This window comes from Capricornis sumatraensis, chromosome X (genome assembly GCF_032405125.1).
Source record: "Capricornis sumatraensis isolate serow.1 chromosome X, serow.2, whole genome shotgun sequence".
Taxonomy (NCBI): Eukaryota; Metazoa; Chordata; class Mammalia; order Artiodactyla; family Bovidae; genus Capricornis; species Capricornis sumatraensis.
The window spans coordinates 47,211,398-47,225,521 of record NC_091092.1 but is presented as its reverse complement, the minus strand read 5'-3'; the positions used below and the strand labels follow the sequence as shown (position 1 = coordinate 47,225,521).

At 38.7% G+C, this 14,124-nt stretch overlaps 1 protein-coding gene across 1 annotated transcript in view; it reads left to right on the top strand.

Moving 5' to 3' along the window:
* Positions 1-14,124, top strand: part of ATP11C (ATPase phospholipid transporting 11C) — a 104,211-nt gene that overhangs the window by 19,663 nt on the left and 70,424 nt on the right. The window contains exon 6 of the mRNA XM_068962889.1: positions 12,960-13,088. Coding sequence (XP_068818990.1) covers positions 12,960-13,088 — 129 coding nt within the window. The remainder of the gene's footprint in view (positions 1-12,959; positions 13,089-14,124) is intronic.

Sequence of the window (14,124 nt, the reverse complement as noted above, 5' to 3'; positions counted from 1 at the left end):
GTGTTATTGGGATAAAAAATAAGAACAGAATTAGAAAAATAAATGATAGTCCTTCACAATTAAAGAATATTAAGGCTCTAATGCCTGTGTTTTTATTAATACTTATCTATGTTGTTGTTCATTCGCTAAGTTGTGCCCAACTCTCTGTGACCCCATGAACTGCAGCACACTATGCTTCCCTGTCCTTCACTATCTCCTGGAGTTTGCTCAGACTCATATCCATTGAGTTGGTAATGCCATCCAACCATCTCATCCTCTGTCGCCCCCTTCTCCTGCCCTCAATCTGACCCAGCATCTGGGTCTTTTCCAATGAGTCAGCTCTTCGCATCAGGTGGCCAAAGTATTGGAGCTTCAGCTTTAGCATCAGTCCTTCCAATGAATATTCAGGACTGATTTCCTTTAGGATTGACTGGTTTGATCTTCTTGCTGTCCAAGGGACTCTAAACAGTCTTCTCCAGCACCACAGTTTGAAAGCATCAGTTTTCTGGCACTCAGCCTTCTTGATGGTCCAGCTCTCACATCCATACATGACTACTGGAAAAACCTTAGCTTTGACTCTACAGGCCTTTGTCAGCAAAGTGATGTCTCTGCTTTTTAATATGCTGTCTAGGTTTGTCATAGCTTTTCTTCTAAGGAGCAAGCATCTTTTAATTTTGTGGCTGCAATCACCATCTGCAGTGATTTTGGAGCCCAAGAAAATAAAGTCTGCCGCTGTTTCCATTGTTTTCCCATCTGTTTGCCATGAAGTGATGGGACTGGATGTCATGATCTTCGTTTTTTGAATGTTGAGTTTTAGAGCAGCTTTTTCACTCTCCTCTTTCACCTTCATCAAGCGGCTCTTCAGTTCTCTTCACTTTCTGCTGTTAGAGTGGTATATCATCTGCATATCTGAGGCTGTTGATATTTCTCCAGGCAATGTTGATACCAGCCTGTGCTTCCTCCAGCTCCATTTCACATGATGTACTTTGCATATGAGTTAACTAAGCAGGGTGACAGTATACAGCCTTGATGTACTCCTTTTCCAGTTTTGAAAATTGGAACAGTCCATTGTTCCATCATGTCTGGTTCTAACTGTTGCGTCTTGACCTGCATACCGGTTTCTCAGGAGACAGGTAAGGTGGTCTGGTATTCCCATCTCTTGAAGAATTTTCCATGGTTTGTTGTGATCCACACAATCAAAGCCTTCAGAATAGTCAATAAAGCAGAAGTAGATGTTTCTCTGGAATTCCCTTGCTTTTTCTGTGATCCAACAGATGTTGGCAATGTGATCTCTGATTCCTCTGCCTTTTCTAAATCTAGCTTGTACGTCTGGAAGTTCTCAGTTCATGTAGTACTAAAGCCTAGCATATGAAAGTTTTTGAGCATTATCTTGCTACCATGTAAAATGAGTTCAATCTGCTTATCTATAGAATGGTGGTACCTTAACACTAAATTTACCATCTTAACTATTTTTTAAGTATACAGTTCAGTAGTGTTAAGTATTCACATTGTTGTACAACAGATCTCTAGAACCTTTTCATTTTATAACACTAAAATTCTATATCCACTAAACACTGCTTCTAGTCCTTGGTAAACGCTTGTATTTTCTGTTGCTGTTACTTGGATTACCTTAGAGAGATACTTCCTGTGATAGGAAATGTATAGTATCTATCCTTTTGTGACTGGTTTATTTCACTTAGTATAATGTCTTCATATGACAGGATTTCCCATTTTTTTAAGCTACATAATACTCCACTGTATGTATATACCACACTTTATTAACTCATCAGTTGCTAGAAGTTTGGCTTGCTTCCACCTTTTGGCTATGTGAATAATGCTGCAGTGAACACAGGTGTGCAAATAGCTCAAAGTTCTTGCTTTGAATTATCTTAGATATATACCCAGAAGGAGAATTTCTAGATTGTATTGGAATTCTGTTTTTAATTTGTGGAGAAACCTCCATACTGTTTTCCATAATGGACGTACCATTTTACCTTAGTGCCTAGTATACAAGGCTTTCAACTTCTCCTGGTCCTCTTGAGGACTTGTTAGTTACTGTTCTTTTGATAGTGGGCATCCTGATTGATACAAAGTGATATCTCATTGTGGTTTGTATTTACATTTTCCTAATGACTGGTCATAGCAAACACCCTCTTCCAACAACACAAGAGAAGACTCTACACATGGACATCACCAGATGGTCAACACCGAAATCAAATTGATTATATTCTTTGCAGCCAAAGATGAATAAGCTCTATACAGTCAGCAAAAACAAGACCAGGAGCTGACTATGGCTCAGATCATGAACTCCTTATTGCCAAATTCAGACTTAAATTGAAGAAAGTAGGGAAAACCGCTAGACCATTCAGGTATGACCTAAATCAAATCCATTATGATTATACAGTGGAAGTGAGAAATAGATTTAAGGGCCTAGATCTGACAGATAGAGTGCCTGATGAACTATGGAATGAGGTTCATGACATTGTACAGGAGACAGGGATCAAGACCATCCCCCTGGAAAAGAAATGCAAAAAAGCAAAATGGCTGTCTGGGTAAGCCTTACAAATAGTTGTGAAAAGAAGAGAAGTGAAAAGCAAAGGAGAAAAGGAAAGATATAAGCATCTGAATGCAGATTTCCAAAGAATAGCAAGAAGAGATAAGAAAGCCTTCTTCAGTGATCAATGCAAAGAAATAGAGGAAAACAACAGAATGGGAAAGACTAGCGATCTCTTCAAGAAAATTAGAGATACCAAGGGAACATTTCATGCAAAGATGGGCTCAATAAAGGACAGAAATGGTATGGACCTAACAGAAGCAGAAGATATTAAGAAGAGGTGGCAAGAATACAGAGAAGAACTGTACAAAAAAGGTCTTCATGACCCGGATAATCACGATGGTGTGATCACCCATCTAGAGCCAGACATCTTGGAATGTGAAGTCAAGTGGGCCTTAGAAAGCATCACTAAGAACAAAGCTAGTGGAGGTGATGGAATTCCAGTGGAGCTATTTCAAATCCTGAAAAATGATGCTGTGAATATGCCAGCAAATTTGGAAAACTCAGCAGTGGCCACAGGACTGGAAAAGGTCAGTTTTCATTCCAATCCCAAAGAAAGGCAATGCCAAAGAATGCTCAAACTACTGAACAATTGCACTCATCTCACATGCTAGTAAAGTAATGCTCAAAATTCTCCAGGCCAGGCTTCAACAATATGTGAACCGTGAACTTCCAGATGTTCAAGCTGCTTTTAGAAAAGGCAGAGGAACCAGAGATCAAATTGCTAACATCCGCTGGATCATCGAAAAAGCAAGAGAGTTCCAGAAAAACATCTATTTCTGCTTTATTGACTATGCCAAAGCCTTTGACTGTGTGGATCACAATAAACTGTGGAAAATTCTGAGAGTGATGGAAATACCAGACTTCCTGACCTGCCTCTTGAGAAACCTATATGCAGGTCAGGAAGCAACAGTAGAACTGGACATGGAACAACAGACTGGTTACAAATAGGAAAAGGAGTGTGTCAAGGCTGTATATTGTCACCCTGCTTATTTAACTTATATGCAGAGTACATCATGAGAAACGCTGGACTGGAAGAAACACAAGCTGGAATCAAGATTGCCAGGAGAAATATCAATAACCTCAGAAATGCAGATGACACCACTCTTATGGCAGAAAGTGAAGAGGAACTAAAAAGCCTCTTGATGAAAGTGCAAGAGGAGAGTGAAAAAGTTGGCTTAAAGCTCAACATTCAGAAAATGAAGATCATGGCATCCGGTCCCATCACTTTATGGGAAATAGATGGGGAAACAGTGTCAGACTTTATTTTTTGGGGCTCCAAAATCACTGCAGATGGTGACTGCAGCCATGAAATTAAAAGACGCTTACTCCTTGGAAGAAAAGTTATGACCAACCTAGATAGCATATTCAAAAGCAGAGACATTACTTTGCCGACTAAGGTCCGTCTAGTCAAGGCTATGGTTTTTCCAGTGGTCGTGTGTGGATGTGAGAGTTGGACTGTGAAGAAGGCTGAGCACCGAAGAATTGATGCTTTTGAACTGTGGTGTTGGAGAAGACTCTTTAGAGTCCCTTGGACTGCAAGGAGATCCAACCAGTCCATTCTGAAGGAGATCAACCCTGGGATTTCTTTGGAAGGAATGATGCTAAAGCTGAAACTCCAGTACTTTGGCCACCTCATGCAAAGAGTTGACTCGTTGGAAAAGACTGATGCTGGGAGGGATTGTGGGCAGGAGGAGAAGGGGATGACTGAGGATGAGATGGCTGGATAGCATCACTGACTCGATGGACGTGAGTCTGAGTGAACTCCGGGAGTTGGTGATGGACAGGGAGGCCTGGCGTGCTGCAATTCATGGGGTCACAAAGAGTCGTACTCGACTGAGTGACTGAACTGAACTGAAATGAATGATTGGTGATGTTGAGCATCATTTCATGTGCCTATTGACTGTTGTGGTATTTTCTTTGGAGAAATGTCTGTTCAAGTCCTTGTGTTAAGTGTTAATCACTGAGTCTTGTCTGACTCTTTGTGTCCCCCTGGACTATAGCCCACCAGACTCCTCTGTCCATGGAATTTTCCAGGCAAGAATTCTGGAGTGGTTTGCCCTTTGCTTCTCCAGGGAATCTTCCTTACCCAGGGATCGAACCCAGGTCTCCTGCATTGTGGGCAGACCCTTTACTGTCTGATCCACCAGGGAAGCAAGTCCTTGACCCAATTTTTAATTGGGGTATTTGTTTGTTATTGAATCATGATAATTCATTATATATTCTGGATGTTAACTCCTCGTCAGCTATATGATTGGCAAATATTTTCTCTTATTCTGTAGGTTGCCTTTTCACTATTGTTTTCTTTGATCATGTATTCTCATTTTCTAATTTTGGTTTTTATCCTGTGCTTTTGGTGTCATATCCAAGAAGTCATTGCCAAGTCCGAAGTCCTGAAGCTTTTTCTCCATATTCTTCTCGGAGTCTGATAGGATCAAGTCTGACATTTAGATCTTTCATTCTTTTCGTGTTAATTTTTGTATATGATCTAAGGTGAGAATCCAATTCTTTCAATACTTTTATAAGTAGATACCCAGTTTTCCCAAAGCTGTTTGTTGAAGAAATTCTCATTCCCTGTTAAATAGTCTTGGTACACTTGTTGAACGTCATTTGACCTTATGTGCAAAGGGTTTATTTTTTAGGCTTTCAATTCATTGTCTTACGTATCTTCCCTTATGCCAGTCTTAATTTCTTTTGCTTTGTAATATGTTTGGAGAAATTTGGGAATGCAAGACCTCCAGGTTCGTTTCTCCTTTTCAAGACAATTTTTGAAGATCTTTCCAAGATCTCATGGTCTCTTGAGATTTCATATGAATGTCAGGGTTTTTGTTTTTTTTTTTTCCTATTTCTGAAACAAATGACATTGGTATTTTGATAGGAAGTCCACTGAGTCTGTAGATCACTTTGGATGGTATACACATTTTAACAATATTAAGTGTTTTAATCTATGAACTTGAAATATGTTTCCATTTGTTTTGTATTCTTTGATTTCTTTTAGCAGTGCTTTTGTAACTGTCAGTGTACAACTCTTTAACTTCTTTAAGTTTGTTCCTAAGTGTTTTATCATTTTTGATGCTATTGTAAATGATAGTGTTTTCTTGATTTCCTTTTTGGACTGGTCATTGTTAATGTATAGGCATGCATCTAATTTTTGAGTGTTAATTTTAGTTCCTGCAACTTTGCTGAATTAATTTCTTCTAACATTTTTGGTGGAATTTTTAGAGTTTTTTTTTACATACAATATCATGTCATCTGCAAATTAGGATAATTTTACTTCGTTCCCAATTTGTATACCCTTTTTGTTTCTTGTCTAATTGTTCTATCCAGAACTTCTAGTACAATGATTGATAATAGTTCTGGAGTGGACATCCTTGCTTTGTTTCTGATCTTAGAGATAAAGGTTTTAATCTTTGCCTATTTAGTGTGATATTAACTGTAGACTTTTATTAGGTTGTGATCACTTACTTCTCTTCCTATTTTATTAAATATTTTTATCATGAAAGAGTGTTGAATTATGCTAAATGTCTTTTCTGCATTAACTGAGATGATCATGCAACACATTGTTTATATGCTGCGTTATATTGATTGATTTTCATATATATTCTTGGATCCCAATAATAAATTTCATTTGGTCATAGAGCATGATCATTTTAATGTTACTGATTTTTGATTTGTTAGTATTTTAAGATTTTTTTTTGGTATCATTATTTGTTGAGAAAATTGGTATGTAGTTTTCTTGTGGTGTCTTTTTCTGGTGATAATATCAGGGTAATGCTGGGCTCAGAATAAGTTTGAAGGTGTTCCTACCTCTTTGATTCTTTATAAGGATTAGGAAGGATTGTTATTTCTTCTTCAAATGCTGGGTAGCATTCTCCAGTGAAGTCATCTAATCCTGGGCTTATCTTTTGGGTGAGATTTTTGATTCCTACTTCAGTCTTCTCACTAGTTTTGGATCTGCTCAGATTTCTTTATTTCTCAGTGATCCAGCTTTGGTAGGTTATATGTTTCTAGGTACTTATTGATTGGCATGTAATTGTAGTAGTCTCATATAATCGTAAATTTTTTATTTCTCTGACGACAGTTGTGATTTCCTCTTTTTTTAGATGTTTGAGTCTTTTTTTTTTTTTTGGTTGTAGCTAAGGGTTTGCCAATTATGTTAATCTGCTAATTGTGTTAATCTTCTGAAATTGTTTGTCAATTTTGTGTTATCATTAAAATAATGTTTTTATATGAATTAAAACATGAAAGTTAATGGAAATCAAATTCTTCAGAGCAAGGGAAGATGTGTGGAACAGAATTGTTCAGGGCTGTGGTATGAGTTCATACAAAATGATACTCTCCTCTCTATTGTTTTATCAGTTATTATCACCACTGAATTATTTACTTAATACTCAGAATTTCAAGCTTAAAGTTCTCCATATCCCCAGCAATAAGTAAACCATCTCACACCTTCTTATAGTAATGATGGGAGGAAGGCCACAGACTGGGAGAGTTACCCAAGTTTGACATAAACTGTATTTCTCCCACTCTTTTTTCTATTTTCCGCATCCCAGAAGGGAGGGCCTTGTGATGAACTGGAGTGGTTAGGATCTGACGTTTCCAAACCATTAGTAGAAACTCAGGTTTTGTTCACATAAGAACCAAAGGCAGCATAAAGGATTCATAGTATTAAATCTGTTGCTCCCAGGTTATGAAGTAAAATTGCAAAGCAAATAAAGTCTCCCACTTTTCTCTCCTTTTCTCTCATTTCCTCTTTCTGTTTTTGCTGTCACCCCCACTGCCTTAGAAGGACCTCCATCTTCCACCTTTTCTCACTAGGCTACTTATCTTTGGCTGACCTCAGCCGGGTATAATCTCAGTTATATTACATTGCTGCTGTGTGAAATGCTGCTTGATTGAGCCCTTTCTGGAGTATTTGTGTTATAATGTGAGAAACGTGAAGTCATTCAGTTCTGTCTGACTCTTTGTGACCCCATGGTGTGTAGCCTACCAGGCTCCTCGGCCCATGGGATTTTCAAGGCAAGAATACTGGAGTGGGTTGCCATTTCTTTCTCCAGGAGATCTTCCCAACCCAGGGATTGAACCCAGGTCTCCCGCATTGTAGGCAGATGCCGACAATTTGTGTTATAAAGAGATGCCTACAAACTAAAAGTATCCAAGTGATTGCTTGGCTGGGGATTGTGGGTACTGTTGTTGAACAGGAGAGTGACTTCTTCTGTATCCTCAGTGCACTGGGTATTTTTTAAAGGGTTTCAAAGCTGGGGAGTGACTTGATCTTACTCTTTTGAAAAAGGCAACTTTGAAGATTAAGCAAAGTAGTTAGTGTGTGCCCAGTTGCTAAGTTGTGTCTGACTCTTTTGCAACCCTAAGGACTGTAGCCATCTATGTTCCTCTGTCCATGGAATTCTCCAGGCATGAATACTGGAGTGGGTTGCCATGTCCTCTTCCAGGGGATCTTCCTGACCCAGGGATCAAGCCCATGTCTCTTTCATTGGTAGGCTGATTCTTTATCGTAGTGCCACATGGAAAGCCCAAGCAAAGTAGAGGCATGAGCAAAATTAGAATGAGGGAAACCTGTTAGGTGGTTATTGCTGTAGTATAAGCAAAATGTAAGCTTATATAGGGTGATAGCAAAAGAGACAATAACAATAAAAATAGAAATATTTGTTAACATTTATATGTTAGATAAATATGCCAGGCACTCCCTTCTACATTCTGTTAATTCATTAATCCTTACTTTATAACAGTCCTATGAAATAGGTACTTTTGTTATCCCCTCTTTACTGATGATGAAACTGAGGCATAGGGAGGTTAAGAAACTTGTCCATAACTTATAAGTGGGAAAGCTGGGATTTTAATTGAAGGAAGTCTGGGTGTGGCGTCCATGCTCATAAGCACAACTTTGTCCCTCCTATTGCGTGATCAAGATAAATGGATCTATTCAAGATATTTATTGTAGATAAAATCTGGACTTACTGATGTATTCCATGGAGAGAGTGAGAAAAAGAGCAAAAAAGAATAAAGAATAAAGATAGCCTCCTTGATTTTGCCCTGAACAACTAGTTGTATTAGGTAGTGCTGTTAAACAAAATGCTGGTGCTATTAAATAACTTGGAAAGGACTGGGAAAAGAATAGGTTTGGGCCATGTTCATTTTGAGATTCCTATTAGATAGCCAGATGGAATTGTCAAGCCTGGAGCTCAGAGGAGATGTTTTAGGTGGAAATAGAAATTTGGATGGAATCATGTAAAACATGATGAAGCACAAGCTGGAATCAAGATTGCCAGGAGAAATATCAATAACCTCAGATATGCAGATGACACCACCCTTATGGCAGAAAGCAAACAAGAACTAAAGAGCCCCTTGATAAAAGTGAAAAAGGAGAGTGAGAAAGTTGGCTTAAAACTCAACATTCAGAAAAGTAAGATCATGACATCTGGTCCCATCACTTCATGGCAAATAGATGGGAAAACAGTGAAAACAGTGACAGATTTTATTTTGGGGGACTCCAAAATCACTGCAGATGGTGATTGCAGCCATGAAATTAAAAGACGCTTGCTCCTTGAAAGGAAAGTTATGACCAACCTAGACAACATATTAAAAAGCAGAGACATTACTTTGCCAACAAAGGTCCATCTAGTCAAAGCTATGGTTTTTCCAGTAGTCATGTGTGGATGTGAGAGTTGGACTATAAAGAAAGCTGAACACCAAAGAATTGATGATTTTGAACTGTGGTATTGGAGAAGACTCTTGAGAGTCCCTTGGACTGCAAGGAGATCCAACCAATCCATCCTAAAGGAAATCAGTCCTGGGTGTTCATTGGGTGATGTTGAAGCTGAAGCTCCAATACTTTGGCTACCTGATGTGAAGAACTGACTCATTTGAAAAGACCCTGATGCTGGGAAAGATTGAAGGCGGGAGGAGAAGGATGAGATGGTTGGATGGCATCACTGACTCAATGGACATGAGTTTGAGTAAACTCCGGGAGTTGGTGATGGACAAGGAGGCCTGGCATGCTGCAGTCCATGGGGTCGCAAAGAATCAGACACGACTGAGCAACTGAACTGAACTGATGTAAAACATAGAGTAGAGCAACAGGCCTTGAGGAATTCCAGTGGAAAAGCATAGTTATTTATAAGGAAAAGAGTGTGGGTTTTGGCATTGGAAATATTGGAAGAGTTTCTTCAGTGTTCAGATTTCTTTTGTCATATCCAGTCTGCTGATAAGCCCATTGAAGGAAATCTTTATCTCTCATGCCATGCTTGTAATTTCTCACTTTTCTATATGCTTTTTTTTTTTTAAGTTCCCATCTTGATGCCCAAATTCTTCATCTGCACATGTACGTTATCTGTATTTTCCAGTAAATACTTAAACTTTTTTTTTTTTTTTGGTCGAGGCATGAGGGATCTCAGTACCTCAACCAGTGGTCGAACCCATGCCCCCTGCACTGGGAATGCAGTCTTAACCACTGGACAACCAGAAAGTCCCTCCAGTAAATATATCGGTATTTTACTCATAGCTGATTTTCTAAAATCTGATGCTAGGTCATTTTTCTCTCGGTTTTGTGCATCTCATGTTTTTAATTGAATTCTGGACAGTGCATGGAAAAGAATGCTAGAGATCGAGGCGGGTAACCTGTATTTCTGGTCTGCAGTGGTCATACCTTTTGTCAGCCAGTCCATCAGTGTTGGGGATTGAGTCAGTCTGGTCAGGAGTTGGCTGGCTTTGGATTTTGCTGTAGATGTTGATGCTTTCAGTACCTCCCTGGACTCTAAATTCCTGCACATCTGGGCTGCCACAGGGGTTTTCTCAGTGTTCCTATTCCACTATCTGCTTTCAGCAGGTCCTGTATTCCTGAGACACAGTGGATGCCTCTCTGTATGCCCTTTCTCCTCCTGCAGTGGTAAATTGTGCTTTCTTGTTGTTATTCTTTGCAGGGTTCCTGATGGGATCAGAGTGGTTTCTTGATTCTCCTACTCTGTCTCATTATTAGGCACCCTTTATGCACCTTTGCCTCAGGGTAAACTTTCAGCACTCTTCCCTGATCTCCATCCCAACCTCCCTTGGCAGCTGAACTTTGCCTTTTATTAGTACCAGGTCCTCAATGTGAGGGTGTTTCCTGTCCATCCCCAGCAGCAGATGGCTTTGTTCTACCTCTCCACTAGCAGTAGTTACATGTCCCTGAGACCCTGCCAGGGAGGCTTTCTTGCCTTGCTCTTAGGCACAGATGGCTTTTGCACCCTATGAGAGAAGGGTCCACAGTTGCAGCATATTTTGCCTGTTCCTCCACAGCACTCAGTCAAACCTGTACCTTTCTCGTGAGCACCTAGTGGATACCCAGAGAGAAGAACTGATGTGTGCTTATGGTCTCCTATTTTCTCTGAGGCTTGCAGAGATTTGAAACTGTCATGTTGGCCCCTCCCAAGCCTTTTACAGTTGGTTGAAAATCTAGTTATTTTCTTCCTGTGCACTTTTATGACAGCCATCTCTTCCTTCTGTGCTTTGTTAATTGTGAAAGAGTCAGTTTCTCCTGCCTCTCTTCAGAGGGACTTTTTGCCCTTTGAAATTCAGTTAACTTGGTTGCCTTGCAACCTCAACTCTCTGATGAATCCAGAAAACTTACAATTCTTTTGATTATCTGACTTTTTCTAATGTTTGTCATAATGGATGGTAAGGTTCTCTTGTTGACTTTGTACAAGTTAAGTGGAAACAACCCTAGAGTTGATTGTCTAACTGAACCATGTTGTTCCCTTTCTTTAAAAGTCCTTTCTCGGTCCCTCCTTGGCTTCAGGATGAGGCCTCAACACCTGAACCTGACCTGTCAGACCTTTTGTGGTCTGGCCCCAGTCCGTCTTACCAGCCTTAACTTGTACTCCAGGTGCAGAGACCTTTTCATATCTGAGCTGATTGTCAGTGTTGTAGAAGAAATTGTGGTTTATATTTATCAGAGCCTGGGAATCATCTTCCATCCTTTAAATGAGTGTTTCCTTCATCTGAGATGCTTTAGGATTTTGTTTGTTATTTTGCTTCTGTGTATTTAAGCATAGATTGTGATTTATGTAAGCACTGTAAGTATTTACGGATGTGAAGAAGGAAAGATCCAAGAGAATAAAATATTATTTACAAATTAATTTCATTATTGATGTTGTTTGTGGCTACTGATTAAAATTGGCAAATAAAATAAAATCGTTTCTGAATAAATCTTGAAACCCTCATATTTATCTGCCAAATTATGTAGCAATTGGAAGGCAGGTATGTCATTTATTAGTTCCATGTTTTATAACCAGTGTGTCCAAGCTGGTAAGCTAGATATTGACTCCCTAAAGTGGGTTGTCTTCTTTCACTAGCAGCCTCCTCCCTTTATCTATGGAGTGCTGTAAAAAAAAAAGTGTTAATTTATCATTTTCTATGTGTGCCAGGGCATGGAAAATGTTGGAATGGACTGGGTTGGATAATTTCTTACATCCTTCCAAAAAGCTTTATGACTGTTCATAAGTTCGAAGTAAAGTAGTTGCAGGATATTAGTAATAATTTAATAAACAACTATCAGATGGTAACTTTGTGCCAGGTACTTTGCAAACCACTTTACTTGTATCCTCATTTCATACTCAAAACCAATCCTATGAGGTAGTTGTAGTCATCAAAGACACTTAATCCAAGGTCATATAGTTAAGTGGCAGAGCTGGGACATAAAATCAAGTTGTAAAGATCTGTGTTTTAATCATTATGATTGATTTTGTACATTATTAAATTATGCACTAGAAATCGTTCATGGTTTCTTCTCTCAGGTTTTTTCTCTACTTGAGCTTTGGGCACTAACTGATAGCAGATGAATTATTGGAAAATGACCTAATGCCTCTATAATTAAGTGAGATTTTCTGAGCACTGAAGAGAGAACTGTCACCCGACACTAATAGCTATTACCACAAAGCATTTAGAAATATTTGTCCTGTGTAGAGTGGGAGTGCAGCTGCCCAGTATTTTTGAAGTACTCAAATGAAAATGTATAGATTTTCTTGATTCAGTCATGAAATGATAATGGTCATTCTCTTATCAAACACCAGTGCTGAAAACATCAGAGAGTAAAAGAGTCCCTGGGTAATAAAATCATGTATCAGAGATTAAAGTTCAATACTCAGGTAATCTGAAAGCATTGTAAGTCCTTGTGACCTTAAAGAGGATTCTGAATGTTGAGTAATATTCTGTCGTCACCTTTCACATGGTATAGGATGCTGAGACATTCTAAGCCTTAGATGGGGAAAGGTCTTTTGCTACTGTTTTGAGTTTAGTTGGAGGTATAATAAATGCTTTGATTGGAATTAAGAACATTGATACTGTTGATGTAAGGCAAAACCAATACAGTATTGTAAAGTAAAATAAAGTTAAAAAAAAAGAAGATTGATATTTATTTTTCTTTCTGTACTAGGTCGGTGATATAGTAGAAGTACAGGCAGATGAAACCTTTCCCTGTGATCTTATTCTTCTGTCATCCTGCACAGTTGATGGAACCTGTTATGTTACCACAGCCAGTCTTGATGGGGAATCCAATTGCAAGGTAAACATTCTCAGCTAAGGATAGGTAATCATGCAATATTCCATCCCACTGCCCCTAATTTTTTACCTTATTTTTTCCTATTTGTGGAAATTTTGTATTTGAAGACAGTGTTTATATAACTGTCTTTGAAACTTCTAAGCAAATACTCAGCTTTGGGGGAAAGGGTGGTGTTGGGTGAGGAAATCCACACCCCAGATTAAAGCCACCACATTCTTATAGCACTGTTTACATTTCATATTGACATTAACCCATTCCACATTGTATTTAGGCTTTTAAAATGAAAGTGCTCTTAGGCTGAAACTATATAGCTATGAAAATAACTACATCTGAAGGTACTCTCACCTTCATCTAATGTACTCTTAAGTTTGATCTATTTTTGTTTTTAAAGTGATGAATATCCTCTTTTAAAAAATGTTTATTCCTGGCATTTTGAAAATCTAAGCTATTGGCTTGATTACTTTTTTAAAATACCTTAGGGTATAGTTTGGCAAATATTTGCTTTATTGCAACTAGGAAGAATTAAAAATGTGTGAGTAAATTTGTTCAAACTGAAGGATAACTGACTTCCCTTGTACTTTCTGGCACAGTCAGTTCTTGTCTATCATCCAGAGTTCCACAGGGCATGAACATTTACCCTGTATGTACTGCTGCCTTTAAGGAAGAGCACTCACGTGCTCACCTCTGTGTATCTTCTTGAGGGCTTTCCTGCACTTGTTTATGCTATCTGAACTTGAGAACCAGGACTCAATGTGTGGTAAAGGAACTTAAATGCCTGTTAGATAACTAATTTTGTTACCACTTCAGGGGCATGGTGATGAGCTAGTCCCATTTCAACTATTTGAAAACAAAGTTATATTTAAGGGAATGTCAAGGTGAAAACTGAGAAATCTACCTCAAGATTTCCTAATAAGGGACAAAGTTGTTTAGAAGAAGAAAACTTAACTTTCAAGTGGTTTCATTTGCCACTTAAGTTTATCTGATCAAATCAGCTAAAAGTACATAGGTTTTCAACGTCAGGAGATACTTTTAAATATAG